General features: G+C 36.5%; 1 protein-coding gene across 7 annotated transcripts in view; it reads right to left on the reverse strand.

Moving 5' to 3' along the window:
- Nucleotides 1–22,748, reverse strand: part of CNKSR2 (connector enhancer of kinase suppressor of Ras 2) — a 213,191-nt gene that overhangs the window by 39,084 nt on the left and 151,359 nt on the right. For all 7 annotated transcript variants that reach the window (XM_086767283.1, XM_086767251.1, XM_086767275.1 and 4 more), the window contains 5 exons: nt 16,729–16,777; nt 15,706–15,878; nt 14,188–14,261; nt 10,736–10,807; nt 4,603–4,670 (listed from right to left, as the gene is read on the reverse strand). In XM_086767283.1, the coding sequence (XP_086623409.1) occupies nt 4,603–4,670; nt 10,736–10,807; nt 14,188–14,261; nt 15,706–15,878; nt 16,729–16,777 (436 nt within the window). The remainder of the gene's footprint in view (nt 1–4,602; nt 4,671–10,735; nt 10,808–14,187; nt 14,262–15,705; nt 15,879–16,728; nt 16,778–22,748) is intronic.

Genomic DNA, 22,748 nt, shown 5'->3' on the forward strand with positions numbered 1-22,748 from the left:
ACAGCTGCATTTAAGTAAGGCAGAAAAACTTCATATCGTATATCTGCTTCATAAAACAGCTGCTGCCCTGTTACCCATGCAAGAACATAAGGGTGATATGGTAAGGAAAAACATGACAATGATATTTAAGCAAGGAGTTCCAAAAGATGGATGAGAAAATAAGGGCACAGAGCTTGTGAGCTAAATTTAATGGGATATGAGGTTTCATTTTTTCAGTAAATCAAGTCTTGGCCAAGCACATTTCATATGTTTGGTGACTTGGTCAAAAGGGAAAAGACATGGAAGAATGCACCATATGGGAATTAACGATTATTCTGTTGGAAATATTTTTGAAGTAGAACACCATCTAACTAAATGGACACCAGACCTTAATATTCCTTACAAAAGAAAACTACTTAACTGCCTACTCAGCTCAAGATGCATAACTTTAATGTTTCTTTCTACAAATTGTAAGAATTATGCAAACATTTCTGTTGTCACTTTGTTTCTGACTGTATTACCTTCTATTATTTGGACAAATCATTGCACTTTAGCTCAGACTATTCACTGACTAATCACAGGCAATTTTCACTTTGCCTAGTAAGCGTTCAATGAACCGCATGACTTACTTTCTCTTTAATAGATGAGGAGAATAAGATTGATTGTTGCTTCATAAATGATTTAAACCAAAAATCCAAGTTGGTACAACATGTAATTTTGGCTTTAATGATTTCTTGTTATCACGATGATTACTGTATTGTATGATGAATGATCTCCCATACCTAATCTTATTCAAGATTTAAAACAAATGCTTACCTTAAAATGACATCATCTTGACACATTTGTCCCTAAAATGCTGATTATTTTTAGATTGTGGTAATGGTGGGGCCAGTCTTATTTATAGATTTATTTTTTCCAAGCAGTAACAACTCTGTTTTAACTCTGGGTCTCTTGATTTGCTTCCTACAAGCTCATAGATGAGAAATTATCTTCAAATGGTATAATAAATAGTATTAATAAAGTTTTCATTACAATAAAATAAATTTTTTTTAAAAAAATTGTCTCTAGAAATCTGCAAATAATGAATCTTTGGTGAATGAAAGACTAAATCAGAGAAAATTCTTTTTAAAGTCACTCCTATTTTTAATAAAATTTGTTTCCAGCAACTCAGAACACCTGAAAATATTGGCATATAAGCATGTTTGTTCCTATTACAGCAAAGCCTAATGGCGCAACGTGTGGTGAGAAGCCTGTCAGAATTGCATCACTCGGTGAGATTTCTGCAGACTTGTAGCTCAATTGTTTATTCTGAAAGTAATATTTAGCAGCCTCGGTGCAGGTTCCAATTTTGGCTAAAAATACAAAGATGTTCTTGCTGTCAAATCCACAAACAATTAAACACTGTATGATCATTCTTTCGCACACCTTGCCTCAGACAGGGAATTCTGTTGGCAACCTGTGGCTTATCTAGAAAAATTCTGTAGTCATAGGGGTCAACTTCCAGATGAAATGTATGAAAATAGCATCCCATCAGTATTTTAAGATGTTCTGCTTTTGTCAACAGACTCATTAGATTCTAAAATGTGTATAATGCTATTGAACAGTTGCCATGTTTCTCTCTGCAGATTTTTGTCAAATTAAGATGGACAAGCTCAATCCACCAGGCATATCTTGAAAGCCTTCTGAACAAGCAGTAGACTGCATATACTATATATAAACTAACACTGACCTGCCATTTGCTGATTAAATATTTTCTATTTATATGAGCAATTTTTTTTTTCTCTGATTTCATATGACTGGAAAGTATGTAACTTCTCCATCCAAGGAGGTCCCTTGCCATATTGCTAACATTCATGGTATTAATATGGAAAGTTGATGGCATTTTTGCAAAACCGTTCTGTACAGAATGTGACATTTTATTCAGCAGTACACCCACAATTCGGTGATTCGTGCATCTCTGAAGCACTTGAAATGCATTTATGCACTTTAGATTCAGAACCATTCAATTCTTAATTGAAACAGGTTTGACAACTACTGTTGAATTGTTTCAGAGGTATTACAAAGCTTTGCTGCAAAGGGCTGAACTTAACAGAAATAAAAGACCTTTTGTAAAATCAAATCTGTAGATGGCAATTGGTATAGTCACTGAATATAGAAAATTCTAGCATCTCAGTTTTTTCTAATTGCAAAAATGCTTCAAGTGATAGAGATGTTTTACTTTGCTAACTTGATGCCTCTGCTAATTAGGGACACTACTGAGCTGTTTAATAGCCCTTGTGCTGGAAGCCAAGGATAATTACTAGAGGCATAAAAACACTGTACGGCAGTGAGGGGTGAACGTGATACTGATTCCCACACTGAACGCACTAAGCAACACAAAGAGGATATAGTTTTACCTATCTGTATGTGATAAATCAATTTGAGTGAATGGCATTAGAGCAGTAATAAAGAGCTCCGTCAGTGCCTGGGATATAATTTCCATAATAAGTGGGGTCTTGCTGATTATCTTCAATAGGGAGATATTTTCATAATAGGTAACATGAGGCCTGAATGCACATGATCTCATGTCTAGAAGCTGGATCATCTGCTATTTTATTACTCAGTAACTGCTTGGTAGCAAAAATATTTCTCCACATGCATCTGGATTTTGAAAGGTGTATCACATCTGCAATTGTGCACTTGGACAGTGTTAGCATAACCATTCATACACCTTTTCCCTTACTGCCCCACATGTTATTGTAATTCTAGTGCCAATCTGCTGTCAATAAAAGTTTGAATTTGGCTTTGAATGCTAACACAGAGGATTCCCTAGAAGACTCCAAGATTCATAGTTTGTTCACAGCCTCTTCAAGCAATGACAGATGGTATACAGGTTCCTCCAAAATGGTTGCTGTAGTGTTGCCTGGGGAGTACAGATTCCCAAACTGATTCTGAAGTCTGGTAAGGCACTGAGAACATGACTGGAGGAACGGTGAGCATCGTGCTGCTACCCTAGGCTGTGTGAATGGGGAGGGCCTGGTATTACAAACGACATGATGTGCCAAGGACCATACCAGATTAAAACAGGGTGTGGGCACACTCCCAGGATAAGCAGCTGCACTTACTGGAAGACATGATTAGAAACGAGGCAATGGCAGTTACAATTCAGTTATGTGTGAGAACAACAGAACGCCCAAAAACTTCCCACGCATGTTGCTACCACCAAATTACAGCAATATGCTGTAAGCCATTTCTCCTCAACTGCAGGCTGATCCCTCTAGGATGCTCTGTGGTGAGGCAGTCAGGATACGAATCAAGGCAGACACAATTTTCTGATGTTGTCTTTTAATCTTCTACCATTACAAAATATCCTACTCTCTTGATGTTTCTACCTGGCTGTGAAAGTCACCCTTGCTTCTCACCGGGGAAAGGAGTTTTTTTGCACAGTGTTTCCCAGGAAAATGGCACCGCAGCAACTCATTGCAAAGAGACAGACCATGCATATCTTCCTCCTCACAGATTCAGACCACAAGGCCAGGGCTAAGGCTGCTGTCACATAGGCTGGTACAGAACTATGACTTTGGGAGGCAAGGAGGACACCATGTAGCAAATTTTCAAACCTAGTGATAGCCTTTTGAACACAACTGTCCCTGAAAACTGGTTAGAAATATAGGCTTTGTAAAGAAAAGACTAGATGAAATATATTGCTGCTGCAGCTCAGAGCTGGAAGCTTTTCAGGCCACAAGACAGAAGCTTATTGGTGAAGGCGGCAGAGCCACAGAATTAAAAAGTGAGATTTTGACTTAGTAGGCAGCAGGCAGACAGGCATCTGGATAAGCTCTGGATCATCATGACCACTGCAATTTTCTTGTGCCTGCTGCCAGGTACATCTGTTAAAAAGAGCATGCATTCAAAAGCCAGATGCTTGCCAAAAAAGATAGTTGGACAGGAACACTTCTGTGGATCCATGTCAATGGCAACTCTAGGAAACAACTTCCCCAATACAACAAAGCAACTCATTATTTTATATATGCTGCTTTTTAAAATGCATGAAATATCAGACATTAAAACTAAACAGATGTAAAGTGCAGTAAACAAAATGCAGCTCCAAATGAAATGCCAACAGGGCTTTAGCACACATCTCAATATTGCAAAACCAGTAGAAATCACAAAAACTTAAATGGCCTTAAAATTAAAGTCTTTAGGGGAAATCCAATTATGCCAACAGACTTTAGAAGAATGGTTTTGTTCCCAAGACCAATTTCATGCATTCCTGCTCCCTGTGAATTCAAACACTAAATGCAATGTTTAAATTTTTTTTTTTGTTTGCAGACTCTTAAGCTTCTTCTGATAGAGGACACAGACTGCTTGGTACCATGTACCAGAGCTTACTGGCAGTATGTTTGCTGCTTTTAGCTACCTTCTGCAGCCTTCTCAGAAACAATCCAGTGTCTGTGGACCAGAATCTGAAGGTGCTAATCAAAATCCCTGGGAGAGAAGGAATTCTCTAAAGCAACAACAGTGACAGCCATATGTGAATTTCTCTCAGATGACAAGAACGAGGCCTGATGCACAGCATGGAAAAAAGAACAGATGAACTTATGATAAGAGCTGACAGAAGAAACCAAAGTAACATCACATTACCTTGCTCTTGTTTGATCCTCTCTCTTTCTGCATAGCCAGCAGCAAGCATGTTAATTCTGTTTAGCCATCTGAAATTATATTAAAAAAAGCAGTGATACCAATCAAATATCTTAATTTTTGGGTGCATTTCTACAAAAAAAACAAAGTTAGAAGCATCTGAAGGAGATTCAGGACAATGTTATTTTTCATATTTGATAGTTGTTTTCTTTGATATTCTTACTCAGAGTATCTCCAAAGATCTGTGATTTTGCTGTTGAACAAATTGTTTTCACAGCAAAGATTTCATTTCAAATGGAAAGCCATGTATGATGCTAAATATCTCTAAAATAAAGGATTTGGAGATAATCAAAGAGCTACTAAGTCTGCTGCTCACAGATATGCCATCAAACCAATACTCCTGCTGTTTTGATTTCTTAAGAATAAACACCACTTTTCAGAGATTTGAGCAACATTTAAGGTCTGAATTGGCAACTTAGCAGAGGAAAAGAACAGAAACCAGCAGTCAAAAGAACAAGTTCACTCCCAAACAGACAGTGAGGTTTAATTATGGCATTATGTGTTTTAGAGCTTACCTACAGTGCCAAGTACAAAGAGAAGGAGGCACATCAGAATTCACTTTTGTGTTCATGTCAGAGAAGCAGGGGGAGAAAAGACAGTTGCCTCAATGCAATTCACATCTAAGGCTTTAACCTCAACTTGAAAAAATGTTTCCATAAGCTGCTCAAATTGAAAAAAACAAACTATTGCTATTCTTTTCTAGTGGGGCTGTCATTACCAAGCATACGCTCAACTGCCTGTAGTAATGCACTGCTTAAGCCTACCCTCTTCCCCTGTGGGGCTCTCAGTGTACTCATTATCCAAATGCTTACACTAAATAAGCTCCTCCACCAACAAGGCTTTAAACCACCATGGCAATCTCCCATGGTTGTCCATTCCATGGCAAACCTGGAATTACTTGCTTCAGTCACCCCATAGTCAGGATTTGATAGGCCTGGTTTGCCAAGCCACTGGCTTGTAATGTTACTGCTAGGGTATACAGAAGGACAACTGCAGTCAGGTTTGCGTTTTCTTCAGGAATGTGAAACTCCTGGTTCAGAAAACTATGCCTGATGGGTTTCATTTGCATAGTGTAGGTACGAAAACAGGATGTAGCATTGTCTCAGCAAGGGAGGCACCTTTGTCATCACTCCTGCAAGCCAGCCTTCAAGACATTTCAGTGCAGGGTAAGCAGGCAGCAGATCATAAAAAACAAAAATTAACTCCTGTCACTGTCCTTCTGCAAATGGTGACCACATGTATGATCTGTAAATCATGTTAATGGTCCATAAATATTGTACCTTGGGAAGAAAGCTAGAGATTTACTTCTGAAGTGATTACAGAATACTTCATATGAGCATACAATCAAAATTTCTGCCAGAAGAACAGGGAAGCTGAAGAAGATACTTAAAAATTCAGCTGTAATTCTTAGGAAGTGCCATACACTTATAAAAACAACTGACACACAGGAAAAGAAATCCAAAAATCGTGTCTCAGATAATGATTTCACATCTTCACAGCAGAAAGGTGACCCACTGCAAAGCTATATTTTAGGCTCACGTTCCTGATATGTGAAGGCTTTCTTTGGGGAATAAAGCTCAGCTCTGCCAGCCCAAATCAGAGGCACTGAGGCAGGAACCCTGTCCAAAGCATTCCAGCCCCATGCTGCCAAGGGACCACCAGAGGCCACAGACTTGTGGTAAAGCAGCACAAGTACCTGCACTGTCAAATGGCATAGCATACAGCGGAGGTGGCCCTTTGCTTGCCTCTCACCTATTTTGGATTTCACATTCCCAATTCAGCTCATGGCTTACCGCCCTCCAGCGCAGTCAGCAGGGAACAGCCACCTACTGACCCTCTTTGGACAGGGCTGCTGACCACAAAACATTAGATGATATATCTGTAAAGGTTCTCCGGTTGGAAAACTTCATTCTGACTTACCAATGACATAGTATTTTGTGTTAAGTGTGCATGAGAGTGAGGTAACCAATTAAATTAACAAACACTTAATTGACAGTCAATTGATACTGCTTACAGCTTTGGTAGATGATTTTTCCCAGAAAAAAAATGTTATTTCCTGAAAAGGATAATCTAATGATAACATACGAAATGTATACCAGTCTGAGAGACAGACAGCAGACTGACTTCACTTTAATGACTTGGGCAGGTCATGATCTGTGTCATTGTTTGGAATATCGCCTGCAATGCTTGCGGGGTGAATGAGAAGGTAGTGATGTGGTTGTAAACTGTTACCCATGGCTTTTGGGCAGTTTGCTAGTTTAGAAATTGAAAGAATGGTATTGACGACTTCTGTATATTTTCTGATACGTTTATGCTCCTAAAGTGTCTTTAGATAGGGTTAAAATGGGTATGGTTAGAGAATTAATATTATTTTAATAAAGCACAGCTAAGAGTTATGAAGTTAGAATTGTATGAGAAATCCAACGCACTGGGCTTGTATCACAGGGAAATGTAAAGATCTCCTGCAGAATGGAAGAGGAGTAAAATATGCCCACTAGGGACAAAAGTTCCAAGCATACAGTTATACAAAAATTCCTTACTATGAACATTAAAAGATACAAAGCTTTAGGACATGGAAGATTTGAATCTTTCTTCTCTGCGGTGTGCTGTGTCCTGGTAACCACTGTAACTTTTAGAAGGCAAGTGGCCAAGAAAATATTCCTTCCTTACTGCAAATGCAGCTTTGTTTTCCTGTGCAATTATAAGATCTATTTGTTAGCTATGACAATAAATATGGTAGTACTGGTAGTTGCAGCAGCCATCTAAGTTTTCTTTTTTTTTTTTCTTTTTTCTTGTCACTATTTAAATAAAACTATTTTATGACACACAGAACAGGATTTTTAAAAAATAATATTTGTAGACCTGTAATTTCTGTAAAGAACAATGCACAGTAATGGCACCCCCGCAGAACAGTAGGAGACATTTTTCTGTCTTATCTCACGCTCCAGGTAGATGCAATGCTTTTAGTCAAAGCAGGGTGTCAAATTGTCCTTAATCATAAAGCTTGAGGACAAACTTGCTATATAGTAATATGGATGCCTTACAGTGTCTATAAGGACCCAACTGCAGTTTAACCAGAATGAACAAGCCTGTAGAGGCCATCTTCATTGAAATCTTCCAGAGACATTCTGATATGCTAATACTACAAGCTAACTTGTCATCTTTGCTTTTGATCATAGAGCTACACTGAGGAAGAAAACTCTAACAAATGTCAATAATCCATGTCACAAAAAGAGAAAGAGGACAGCTCAGTTACAGCAGGTCAGGGAAGTTCTCAGACAAATATGCCACACAAAGTTACTGACTGTATTTCCCTGCTTAGAAGATACAATTTTGGCAGCCATATATGTCATCACTTAAAAGATGGACAGTTTGGAATAAAAAGGAAGAATAAGAGTATTGTAAGTATTTAAACCAGCCAACTCTGAAAAGGCTGTATTTGCTTTTGAGCTGATGATCAGGATTTTTGATTAAAGAACAAATAATTAGTCCCTAAAGCAGTAGGCGCAGTTACCACGGAAAATCAAAATAAAGTTATGCAATGCATCATCAAGTAGAAATATATGGACTGCCATCAGAATATTTTCTTGGAATGGGAATAACAATGAATTTCCGAGCAAGTTGTTTCTGTGACTATACAGTTAAGTTAGCAAAACAGTACTTTGCATCAGTAAAGTATATTCTGTCCCTCTTCTCACTCAGACTAAGCATGTTATATGGGTAGAAAGAGCACTTCTGCTGGTGCAACCATGCAGATGAAAGGAACTTCAGACAGCACAACAATAAATTTCAGTGGTCATAGTTCTACAGCCTCCTTACCAGCACAATGGTGTGGCACAGTCATAAAAGGAGTAGGAAAATTTGAATAGCAACAGAGTTACCCGAGACTAAAATACCCATTTTATGTGAGTAGGTACACACAAACAAAAACTTCATCTCCTGCATACACTATTATAAAAAACAAGATCAATTTATATAAGGGATGAAGGAATTGAACCATTTCAAACTTTCATTTAGACTATGTATTAGCAGTTCTCTACTTTTGTTTCTTCTGCTTCGAAGTATAAACAGAACTGAAATGACTGCATGATACATAATTAAAATCTATGTCAGAAATATGACCAAAAATAACATAAATTGATCAAAACAGTCTTAATTTAACTTAATACCTTGATTCTGTGTTTGGCTTCGGCTAGGCTACAAAATGCTTTTAGAGAGGAAGAATTTTATTATCTCTCCATTTGAAAGATTATTTTTCAGTAACCCACTTTTTTTTCCAATATATTGAGTTAATTTGATGTTTGTGAAAGTGAACTACTTTTTCTTATACATTAAACAAAGAGTCAAAAATAAAATTATTTGATGAGATTCTGATGGCAACTCAGATATAAGGATTTCAAGTAATTCCATAGACCTTGATAAGAGTTGCTTTAAATTTATATGTATAGAACTCAGATCAAAATTTGGTCAAGCTCATCCTAAATGAATTAATAAGCACTTACTTCAAAATATGATAAAAAGACTATTTGCACTGGGAAGTTAAAAACTTTTTAGTTCTTGGGTTTTAAAATTGTGCAATATATTTTTTAAGAATTGATGCATTTTGGCTGCTGCATTCTGATTACTGAACAGTTATATAAATTTTTATCCTTAGAAACAAGGTGCCTTGTCATATTGACTGAGGACCTGCTGACAGAAATGATTTATCTACTGCTGTAGTTCAGGATATGCCGAATAGACCATGCCATTATTCTGTTTGCTCTGCAGCAAACTGCATTTTGAGTGACTGGCTTGACGGAATTATCAAGGAAAGGCAAGCCTAAAATTTTACAAACAAATACAAAGGTTTTAAGTTTTCTAACTGATGAGATACTTTTGACAGGAGCCTTAGTCATGCATGAACTTTTGAAAAAATGTTAACAGACAGCTAAAGTATTGGCATACTTCTCCAGTCAAATATTATCAGTAAAAAACTGGCAGTACCCTGGAGGTGCTCTGCCAGGTAGCTGAATCTAGTACACACAGGAGAGATTAAACCATGATTATAGCACTTACTAACAGTTTTATGGATTGAGTTTTATCTCCTTTTTCCTCTGTTTTAAAAGCAATTTTGCTCAGCGAGGATGTCCACAGACATTACCTAAGACAGAACAATTCTCAGGTTGCAATAATAGATTTTTGTTTGTGTCCTCTGTCATATGATGAAATTGGTGTATTATTTTGATCTTAATTAATTTCAGTTTATGTTGTGAAAATAAATTAAATAAAACCACAAACACTTGAATAGACATGAGAGCCATGTTTTTATTTTACCATTCAAATGAATTAAGAGGAAATGTATTTATTTTGTGCTGAAGTCTCAATCATTTTTCTGAAAAAAATCACACAAGTGGCCTAAAATAGGTACAGTAAAGCTCAACATCCAAAGAACTAAGACTTAAGTCCTTGTTCTTTTTGAGTTGCTGAGATTTTCCCCACTAAATTTCATACAAAAAAAAAAATTGCACTTCAACATGTAAGTTAAATCCATGGCAGTAGAGAGAATCTGCAAGATTCATTCCTTGTAATCCCTACGTCCTTTTTTAAGACTCGCAGAAGAAAAAAATCAGTGACTGCTTTAAATCTTTCTCCAACTTTTCTCCCCTTCCCTCAAGGGCCAGAAATAGAAGCATCCCCAGAGTAAGCATCACATGACTTTGGGAGTATGTTATGAAGCAGAGTTGGAGATAATGCACCTTTGCAGGTGCTACACAGCCAAAAGCAGCTTTACAGAAACCTGGAATTCTAAAATTCTGTTTGGATGTTGTTTCACATATTATATTTATTTCTTTTTAGAAAGAGGTAATCTTGTTTCTAAAAATCTTCAAACTTTCATTTAAAAAAAAGTAATTTTTGCATGAATTGAAAATTTAGCATATGCAGCCACTCAGAAACAATGCTATTCTGCACTTATTTTCTTAGCTATTAAACTAAATGTTTTAGATTAACACGTAATTTGTTATTACTGTGCTATTACTAGCTTCAAGAAGTGTCACATTTAAGGAATGGTCCCTTGAACTATGCTAGATTTTCTTACCTGTTCATATCATCTAGATGTTCAGCAGCAAAATAAAAACTTTTGATCTTAGGATGGCAGGCTTTGAATGCACTGTAGAGGAAAAACATAATTACAAAAATGTAATGACACCACTCTTTTTTTTTTTTTTTAAATGTAAGATAGCATGGTCACCAAGGAATGGGATGAGTTCAGATTTTCTGAGTTGTTGGATGCCCCCAGACAGTATATAAACAGACAGCTTTTAGGATTGTGCCAGATTTCACCAAGTAAAGTGATCTTCAGCTACCCCTTTCTAAATAATGCTTGATTCATATGTGCATAAATATTGTTCAACAATCACCTGCAGTGTATTATATTTGGATGAAGTTAACCAGTTAAGGATATAATTGTATGTATCAGGTAATTTTGCTGATATACCTATAGGTGTCACTTTTTTCTGAACAGAAAATTGACTGGACAATTTATTCAATACAACGGAAAACTCTCAGTCCTGGTGATTTCTCACATCCCAGTGACCTTGACATTACCTTTAGCTCTAATGACTGCATTTCAAACAGAAAAATGTGATGCGCTGATTGACTTCTAAAAAGCTGTTATAAATCAACACTGTGTTCTTGAGGTCATTCTAAGCAATGGGCAATTACATCTCATCTTCTTTCCACCAAAGTAATCAACATGACTGGACGAAGAGAATTACTGCGTTTCATACATAATATGAAATAAATTACTAGAAAGAATTTTTTATCTATGTTGGATAAAGATTATGGTGAAGTACTTGAAGATCCAGAAAACGCATCTGAAAGTAATTAATAATTTACAGTATAGAAGAAGCATTTTTGAGAATAGCCTGAAGGTCTCTCTTAAAATAAGAACAAAAAATGCACAACAGTCCCAAAGAAAATAAAAACTGCAAACATGATACATGAAGAACATCATCACCATTGTTCTGAGACACTGTCACGGTTTAACCCCAGCTGGCAACTAGGCACCATACAGCTACTTGCTCACTCCCCCCTGGTGGGATGCAGGAGAGAATCGGAAGAGTAAAAGTGAGAAAACTCGTGGGTTGAGATAAAGACCGTTTAATAAGTAAAGCAAAAGCTGTGCATGCAAGGAAAGCAAAACAAGGAATTCTTTCACTACTCCCCATTGGCAGGCAAGTCTTCAGCCATCTCTAGGAAAGCAGGGCTCCATCATGCGTAACGGTTACTTAGGGAGACAAATGCCATCACTCTGAACGTCCTCCCCTTCCTTCTTCTTCCCCCAGCTTTATATGCTGAGCATGAGGTCATATGGTATGGAATATTCCTTTGGTCAGTTGGAGCCACCTGTACCAGTTGTGTCGCTTCCCAAATTCTTGTGCACCACCAATCTACTTGGTGGTGTAGTGGTGTGAGAAGCAGAAAAGGCCTTGACTCCATGTAAGCACTGCTCAGCAGTAACTAAAACACCTCTGTATTATCAACACTGTTTCCAGAACAAATCCAAAACATAACCTCATACTAGCTACTATGAAGAAAATGAACTCTATCGCAGCCAAAACCAGCACAGAAACAATGGATTATATATATATATATATAAAAAGATATATATAAATATGATAATTCTTACTCTCTCTAATCCATTGTGTCTCAGAAAAATGGTAATTATGTCCTTCGTGTGTACCGTGCTTGCAGTTTTCAATACATCTGTGTGTGTGTAAATATATGTAAATACATTAAAATAGGTTTCAAGAAACCAGGAATATGAAATTGATATCCAGGAAAGTTACTGCTACTGAAGGTAACATAAAATTGAGACAAAAAAAGAATTCCTCTAATGCATTAGAGCATGACACAATGTTATGCAAGTGAAACAAGATGTATAGTGACATCTGCTCAGTTTAGAAAGACATGATCGAGTTACTGAGACCCAAAACTTGACTTCTTAAAATTGTTACACCATCTGTCGTCTGGACTCTTTGAGGGTTTTTTTTTGTTTATCTGCCACCCAAGGAAGGCATTTTAATAGCCACATTTTACATTCTACTATCCAGCAGATACCAAATAAAGTAAAAAAAATAATTTTAGTAGAGTGCAATTCTGAGAAATGAGTTGACATCATGTTGCTGCCCCAACAGAAAAGAAAAAATGTAGCCCAAGGACACAAGACAATAAGCCCAAACTGATGTATCTTTTTTTTTTTTTTGTTAAATGAAGTTTTCATTTTTTGCCCTTTGAGATCATAATGAAGAGCAGAGTTCATCCTTAAGAGATATGTAGACCAACTGATACAAGGTCAGTGTCTCCTTTAGAACTGTATGTACTACAAATCATACCATTTTACTTTTGCAATTGCTTTCCTGTACAATTTTCAGTGATTCCAAAGTCTTGATAAGCTTAAAGAAACGGTAAACACCATTAGAAGAAAAGGCAAAAAGTTTTCAACAATAATGACTCTAAAAATACCCCTGTGGGAGTATGCATCTGTCACATTGCTACATATGCTTGAATTTGCATCTAAATAAGAAACTGATCTGTGCAATGGCACAAATCTGGACAGCAGCACACACAGCTAGGTGAGAAGAAAAGTTATTTGAGACCTTTAGGTCATACCTCAAAAGTACAGCAAATCACTGTCATTCTCTTTTTTGACTCTGCCTCAGGACTGATACACTGTGTCAGCAAACTTTGAGATTATGCTAAATAATTTACAGAATCATAGAATAGTTTGGGTTGGAAGGGACCTTCACAGGTCATCTAGTCCAACCCCCCTGCAGGGAGCAGGGACATCTCCAACCAGATCAGGTTGCTCAGAGCCCCGTCCAACCTGGCCTTGAATGTTTCCAGGGATGGGGCATCCACCACCTCTCTGGGCAACCTGTTCCAGTGTTCCACCACCCTCACAGTAAAAAAAAAAAAAAAAAAAAAAAAAAAAAAAAAAAAAATTCTTTCTTTTGTCTAATCTATATCTACCCTTTTTTAATTTAAAACCATTACACTGCATCCTATCACAACAGGCCCTGGTAAAATTTAGAATTACATTAAAGATCAATGTCTGGCCATGAACTTGCAGACTTTTTTATTTGGATGGTCTCTTTACTATGCTTAAAACTCTTTATTGAGCTTAAAAGTATCACACACATACTCTAATCCTCAACAATCAACCAAACTCCCTCAAAAACCAAAAAGGAATGAAAAGGAGAAAGGAAAACCAGCAAAATAAAGGGACAGAAGCAGTCAAGCAGTCTTCTTGCTCTTAATTAATGTTGCCCTAGTCAAGTACTGTGACTCAAGACAAAGTAAGAAAACCTTCTTCAGGAAAGAGAGTAACAGAAACCACACTGAATTTGCCTGTTCTGTATGAGCTTATTCTGTGATACAACCAAATGATCACTGTAACAAAGTCCATTATGTAATTTTTTAAGGGAAAAAATCTCGTCCTTTGTTCCACTTTTTCTTGCGTATTGCATTATTTTTGAGTGTACTTACTATTTCTTCCGACATTCACTGGCTCTGTCAATTTTAAATTCAGGTAGACTGATGAATCCTTCCGCTTTTTCATCCTGCAAAAATAGTTCTAGATATTACTATTGTTAAGGTGTCAGAAATAAAACCCCACCACATGGAAAACTTAAAGATATTTTCACTTGCCTGCTTCTTACATAAGGAATACTAATGTATATTCTGCTCTGGCAAACATCCCACAAAAGTCACTGGGACTTTTGCCAAAGTAGTAAGACAGATCCCTTGGTGTAAAATAAAACTTTAAACACTCATTTTTCTCAAACAATTTTACAGCTGAACCATCATTCGAAAATACACAAAATGACCAGATGTATTCAGGCGATTAGTTATTGTAATTAGTTAGTTTTGGTGGAAGATGGACTAATTGGTAAGAAGAAATGAAATCTGCTGTAAAGAAATAGGGGAAAAAAGCAATTTAAATGCGTGCTTTTTACCATTTTTATAGGATATCACAGCTAAGAGGCATATCCATTTAGCTACTTTTGTCTTTCTCCAACACTCACAGGGAAGGCATCTGACCTTCCTCCTCTCTCCTCTAAAGACTTGCACAGTTTATTTTACCAGATATTCAATCTCCCTTTACTTTTCACAATTTGAAAGCATTACTTACTTTAAGCCACTAATAAATCAATAACACAGACAATCTTATTTAACTGCTCATACCTTTGCATGAGAAATTAATATGGGACCATGCAAGTGAAGCTGCAGAAGCTTCTGCCTACTCGGGGAAAAGTTGTGAATCACAGTATTTTAAAAACGTTTTGTAGAAATGCCTGCAGTGATTAAAACAACAAGTCCAGGACTGAGTGCAACTACAATGATTTTATCTCAGGATATTTACTAATGAGACTAACAGCGTTTAAAATTAAGGTTTCCTAACTCACTGGTAAAAAGCTTTTTTTTTCTGAAGTTGATATAAATAAATGTGTACTAATGGAAAACGTTTTGCACAGTCAAAGCTGTAAATAATTCAGTTGGGCTGCTCTGGTGCTCTTAAGCTCAGCATATATGAGCACTGAAAGTGCATCAAAAGCTACAAAGAAGGAACAACAGGAGAATGCAACTGAGAAAACACAAGCATCTTCCTTAATTGCCAGAGGTTTTGTTGATTTCACTGGCACAGATAAACAAGAAACACTAGGCAGCACATCACTAAAGTTTACACTCCCATGGCTAAGCTTGAATGACAGGATTCAATAACTACCTTTTCCCTTTCAAGGGTTTGAGGACAGATTTATTCTAAACTGGTAAGAGCAGGACAGAGGAAAGCGTGCTATTTCTCCTTCCAGTAAAAGGTGAAATTGAAGGGCCAAATATCTCCAGACCTTAAAGGTAACTTAGTCAGGCGGTTAATTTCAGTAGGATTATTTGGGTGAATAACGTTATTTGGATATATAAGCACTCAAAGCACTGGCTTTCCACTAAATTATGACAATAGCACTACACAGGGTATTTGATAAGACAGTAAGCACAGATGCTTACCTCTTCATTGATATACCAATACAGAGATGTATCCTTCAGGACAAACCAATACTTTTTCCATTTCTGGGAGAAGTAACTCTTGGCATCTTTCTTTTTCCAAAGCCAGCCTTCACAGTCCCCTCGACCAAGATCTTTACATGAGATCCGTCTTTTGCTTTTACCAGGAATAGGAGCTGAAAATAAAAACAAGTTGATGTGAAAGCTTTTGACTTGTCCCCTAAATCAACAAGACAGCTAGCCAGAAAGCACTATATATTTGTTTAAGAAAATTAATTAAAAATTTCAACCTCAATTTGCCATTAATACATTACTACAAACCTGTATTTCAACCACAAAGTCTGTGTAAGTCACCATAAATTAAAAGCCAAAACAAATAATGTTCAGCACCTCACAGAGCTCACAGCCTATGGATAAAGCAAAAAAAAAAAAAAAGCAACACAGAAAGAGAAGACATTCTAGAGAAAAGAAAGGCAAGATATTTTTAAAATATGAAAAATATTTACTTATGATTTTCAACAAATTAGTATTTCACATCAGATTAAAGCACACAGCATATACATTATTCTACTTTCATACTGGCTGCCAATTGTTTAATATTTTTGTGAAATACAACAATGTAAGTACTTCACAGGTATTCAGAAACCTCTCTCTGCAGCTCCTTTTGCAACTAAACAGTTCCTAAGGCCTTTGTACTTCTAAATCAAAGGAGGACAATTTACTGCAAAATAAATTACCTGACAGCTTAGGTAATGAGCAAGGGCTGCAGTAAGGCAGCCCTGGCCCCAAAGAGGCTAGAATCTAAGTACTAGAAAAAAAAAGACAATAGGAGATACATGCAGGTAGAGGAGCATTAAGGAAACTATGAGACATCAGTAATGGACTAACACCTTCTTAGCCTCATCAACTGAACTAAACATTGGATTAGAGCTAACAAGTTCTACTTCCTCAGACACTGCAATACCATAAACATTAATGTTGGCAATTCCCTTCCTACCGATATATGAAAATAAATTTAATTTTTACCTTTGTTCTTCTTTTTACTTTTCTGCTGTAGAGAAGACTGCTGAAATGTCTACAAGAAAATAAAAACAGAAGAAGTGAAAATACAGTGTTTATATTCAACCAAATACTTATAAAAGAAGTGTAACATTGCAAACACTGAAGTCATCTACCAGGTAACACCTTCAGCCAACAGACTGCTAGGCCTAGGAAAAAAGGTAATTTTAGTTCATATGTTCATAATGTTGTAAAGCAGAAGCACAGTGAAACATCTTAAAATAGACCACAAATTAGTCTGCCAAAACAACTGAAGTTTCTTTATAGAATAGTTGCTCTTCTCTTGTTCTGTTAATAAGGAAGGGATGTCTCCCTTTGGTTAGTATGATAGTGAAGCCACATAACTCTTGCATTTCTAATAGATGGTCTAATTAAGGTCTTCCTGACATAAATATGCAAATATGCAAATTATCACACTGCCTAATGCAGGTATGAAGGCCTTTAGAACACCAGACAATTTCCTCAGAAATAGGCCTAATATTTTTAAAAACAACAATAAAATTCTGTTAAATCGCAACTGGGTAAAAGTCTCCCAAATAAATATTCTGAAACAGAAAACACTTTATTTTTTACCAAGTTTTGACTGGAAGTATTTCCCTCCAGTTGGTCCAGTCCCATGAACCAACCCATTGCCTTGACAATGAGACAGGATGGAAATTATTCCTTTACTTAAGAACCCAGCTTATTAAAAATACATATTAACACATTTTACAGTCGTTTTCTGTTAAAAAACTTTAACTGAGATAATCACCATCACACCAAAGAATTAAAAAAAAAAAAAATGTAATTTTTAATCACTTCAGACTTTCAAAGGCATGATTTTAGTTGTTTTGAATTTTAGTTTTCTGTAAAGACAGATAAATGCTGAAACTAGGAAAAGGTGACATTAGAGTGAGAGTATTAAAACCTCTGATTTCAGCTTACCATGAATCAATACAAAAATCAAAGGTTTTGTGCTCCTTGAGAAAATAAATCTAAGCAAAAGCGCTGACAGCCCTATGAGCCCAAATCTTGTTCCTAGCTGCTAAGACAAACCCTCACCCCACCTTACAAGACTCCTTTTTCAACTCAAAGAGCTGCTTTTCATTTTCTCCTCCCCGCTTCTTGCACACCTGAGCTCAGGGCCAGGAGGCTGAGGCTCCACTTCCAAGGAACATTCTCAACTTCCAAGGACATTCTCAAGCAGCAAATATTAATATGTTCATGTGGATAAATGACCAGCAATACAACAATAATTAGACGTAGTATCACAAATTAACTGACTCGGTAGACATGTTGATCCCTTGTAGGCTGCATCTGAAGAAAGCTACTCTAATGTATTGCCACCTTAGATGGCCAAAATAGGGAGGCGGGAAGAAAACAGGGGCCAATTTGTTTTGATTCCCTGGCTCTTGTCCTTTTCTTATTCCACTGGTATCAATTCACTCAGCACCAGCTCTCAGCGAATTGAGACTGCAATGCCGTCCAACTTACATCATGTGAAATATTTCTACCTGTGCAGGGCTAAGACAGATCTTTATGGCTCAGGAATAACAGAGTCACTGGGCAGAAGTGTGTAAATAGCTTCCTCTTGGATGCTTTGAAAATCTTACTGAATTCAAAGTCGTTGAAAAAACACACACACAAACCAAAAACTTTATCACTTCTCAGTTAAAAAACGAGACCATTTCAATCTGCTGCTTGACTTTTCTGCACTAATATTTTCACAGTGCCAAAATAGAAAATGAAAACCTTTGCTTGCTTTTCTTGTAAGTGATTCTGAAAGCATATGAGAATATGAAAAGCTTTATCTTTAAATGTTTCATCTGTACATTGAACTTGCAAAAGTGAGCTTGCACCTCTCAACTTCTGAGTCAGTTTTGGGGAAGAAATGTTAATGAAGGGGTATCATTTTTAAATAGGAAGACAGCATGTAATTTAGACATCTAGCCATTTCTCTATACATTATGTCATATTGCATAATAGAATGGTTTTATAAAATTCAGTAATTATTCTAAATTAGCTTATTAAATTAAGTTATAATTAAGGACACAATCTACAACTGAGTGAAGTTTCTGGGCACTGTTCAACTGTCTGCCATGATTTTAGCTAATGCTTTAGATTATTTTACATAGACTTCAGGCTTCAAGTTGGCTTATCCTGTGCAAAACCAGCACCAGCTACTTAGTTTTTACTCAGAGGATATATAAGCAGTATGCATTAGTCAATGCCATTCAGTTTCAAACCCACATGATATGCAATATCAAAAAAACCCCAAGTGACAATGAAATCTAAAAACACTTCTTCAGTTGCTTTTTTTAGGAAACCATAAAATGCAATCTGCAGCCTCTTCTCAGGTGTTAGATAACACTTGATGCCATGTTCTCAATGCTGTTTAGAATCACAGAATGATGAAGCAGGTCATGTCCTACCTCCTGCTTAGAGCACGGCTTGCTTTCAAGCCACTGCTGGATCACATTCTTCAGAGTCATCTCCAGCCTAGATCCAACTGTCTCCAAGGAAGAAGATTCCACAACCTCTTTAAGCAACCTGTCCTAATGTTGGCCACCATAATGTTTGCCCTTTTATAGCTTAATTCTGTGATGTGGCAAATATGGAAATAACACAAAGACTTCTTTTTAATGTCACGAACCCTAAAAATATGGATTCACAACTAAGCCAGAAATTCAGTTGTACTAAAGCAAGTTTGCTGCAAGATAGTGTCTAATCACCCACCCACGAAGCTGGATTTCAACATATGTTCAGTGCATTTTTATTCTGATACATCTTGAGCTGTAAGCAACTGCTTTCACATACATCTTGCCCCAGTTTCCAGGAAATTATCTCTCCTACTAATCTTAGAGCAAGCATGAAATTAAGTGAAAACAGCATTCTATCACAAAGTTGTTTAGTAACTCAAAATAATAAATAAAATGGAAACAAAACTGCCACTGAAAAGATTAAATACATGAATATCTTAACCCAAATGGAAATTGTCACTCCTGAATAAAATTTGCAACTGTTTAATTGTATTCTGAACGATATGCTTTCCAGTTGCCCAAAACACAATTAGCAACTCTTTCCATTATCCAGATTCAAGGCATCACTTGATGTTTAACATATATTAAAAAAAATCCCTTGAATACTTTGAGCCTCAGTTATTTGAATGCAGTCATTTTCTCCTGTAATATGTGGTATTCAAGCTTGTCGTATTTAGTAATATACCTAGACTAAAGCCTCTGACAAATGCACATCTATGTAGAATATCAAAGAAACATTTTAGGTATATATACGTCTGCCGTTGCTACCAGCAACCTTCAAAGCACATGTATTTGTAGAGGGACAGAATATCATTTATTATAGAGATTTTTACTATGTTTCTTTTTTTTCTTTTTTTTTTTTTTAAACAAGTGCTAGCCTGCCTCCAGTCCTGCCTTTCTGCACATCCCATCAGCCAATGGAGATTTCATTGTGCACAGAAGAGTCATTACAGTTCCTCTCTTCCTGCAACTGTTCATTACTTGCTATGTGGGTTATATTTACTTTCACACTCTTCAAAATGATTGACAGCTCTGAAAGCCCATCAGAAGACTGCACAGCTGTAAATAGCAATCTGCCCTAGGCTATGCCTTTCCATGCTTTTAGGATTATAGCACAGTAATACAGTTACACAGTAAAAATTTCCAGGTGGAGGTTCACACTAACAAAAGAGGTCACCAACAACCTACAACTGCATTTGCTCTTTTAGCAAGAAAATAATCACATATAGATGGTATGATCAACAATATCTGCATGCACACAATCATCAGCATCTTCGTATGTACAACACAAAATTTTCAAGAAATGAAACTATCAGGTTTTTCTGTCATCCTCAGAGTTATCCAGGTTTCTGTCTGCTTTCAGCTCTTGAGATAAAGTAGTCATTCTTGGTTAGTACCACCTCTTCTGTGTATTTTCTCAGATGAGAAGTGAGATTGAAAGTTAGTCATTAACATTCAGAAGTCTGAAAATGTGAGTATCTATTATGAACTACTTAGCAGTAATTCGATAGCTCTCTATTTGGAAAAAATGTAGTTAAATGAAGGTGTTAAATAATTTAAGTTTCAATTAATTTACTTGTTTCATGCCAAATAGGAAACTTAATAAACTGATCTTCCAATACCAATATTAAACTGGAGTGAAACTGCTGTCAAGAAAAATGAATATTTGATAAAACTCATGTTATGATGAAAGTTAGAAAATTTTACTCCAGTTGACACCTCAAATAAAAGTAGAAGAAAAGTAGACTGGTTATCAAAACTATTGATTTGGGAGGACTGGTTACTTTGCCAAACTTCAAGACCCTGACGAGGATGTCTAAAGATTTGGGGTCAAACTATTACTATATAAGAGCTTCTCTAAGATCTATTATAAATTCCATGTGTGACCAACAGAACATGACATCCATGTCCAAAGACCAGATATATTCAAATAGCTACATGAACCCCTCATGGTTACAGAACTTGTAGGTCTACCAGAAAAAAAAAAAAAAAAAAGATCATAACTGGAGCTCTTATGAAGAACTGGATTAGCCATAACAATTAGTACTAAATTTGACAGGTCCTAAAATCTTCTTTCAAGTGCTTATTTTTTTTCTTCAGTTTTCGTCGGAGATTTTTGACTCGCTCATTTTTGGAAAGCTGGAAGAGAGAACCAGGTTATGGAAATAATAATCTCAAATTCTTTTACCTGAATTTGAGCTCAGTCTGATTGAGAAGGAAAATAGCACATATCTTTATAGTTTTTTTGAGAGTTCAAGTCAAATCCCATTTTTCTCAAGCTGCAAGTTTAGACACTAAGGAACTATTTACAGTCAGACAGTTCCCCTCTGTCACTGTAAGATAACATTCTTTACTTTCAGCAGAGTAGCCTGTAACATTTCCGATTACTGGAACTTTCTGTTGCAGATGGAAAAGCCAATATCAGAAAAAATTGAAAGCTGGTGCTGCCAATTATTTAATTGATCACTTGCACTCAGAATTTTTAGAATATATACCACGTATACACGTTTCTCTGCATTTGGTGTGTTGAGATCCAAACTTTCAGAGCTAAAAGAAGAGTGAAAAGGAGGGAAAAATCAAAGCTATTTATATAACAACGTCACACTGTCACTATTAACAACTCATGCTTAAGGGTACTCCTAGAAGAGCATTTTGCCAAAATCTTTTTTGTTTACCATCTTGTTTAGTCTCCATTAAGAGCTAATAATAATATGAATTATTTTCACAGGTATTAGTGTAAAATATAGTTTTCAAGTACTATGTTACAAAGGTATGATGTGATAAGACCTTTGGCAGCTCAGAAACTTTGAAAAATGGGCCCCTGCCAGTCAACACCAGAATTCATTCACAACAGATAACTGTTTTTTTTTTTTTTACAGCAGGAGCAGGTATTGACCTGCTATTATGTATGTTTAGCCCTCAAAATACGCAAAAAAAAATCTGTTTATAGTCAGCTAGGTATTAAAGCTAGCTGAGTCCAAACAGGGCATCTGCAAGGCAGTTTTTGGAACAAGAGCTGAAGCAGGGCCACACAGGACTTTATTACCATAGGAGAGAAGAGATAAGGCATGACTTGATGCTCTGAAGGAATCAGTTACCAGGGCTAAGGGTCAAATGAAGCATCTATGGGTGAAATTACACTCAAAAGGGAACCTTCTAAAAAGTGGGATAAGGAAAGACTATGCTTTAAGTTATGATCCTATCTAGGAAGGCAAAGACTTCACTGACTTGTTTGAATAGGTTTGTGTGTTGACTGGGGTTCAGACACTGCTAACAGAATGAGTATCTGAAAAAATCTCATGCTTGGCATATCTGATTTATCAGGTCACGTAGGGTGTTTTAGGAAAGCCTCTTGTTCCTGTAATCACGAACTCTAAGAATATTCCAAATCTATTACCTTTTCTTTTTATATTTTGCTGAATAATTGTTCATTTCTTTATTTACTTCTGGTTTTTGAACTTCTCATAC

Source organism: Chlamydotis macqueenii, chromosome 1, assembly GCF_036417535.1.
Source record: "Chlamydotis macqueenii isolate bChlMac1 chromosome 1, bChlMac1.mat, whole genome shotgun sequence".
Classification (NCBI taxonomy): Eukaryota; Metazoa; Chordata; class Aves; order Otidiformes; family Otididae; genus Chlamydotis; species Chlamydotis macqueenii.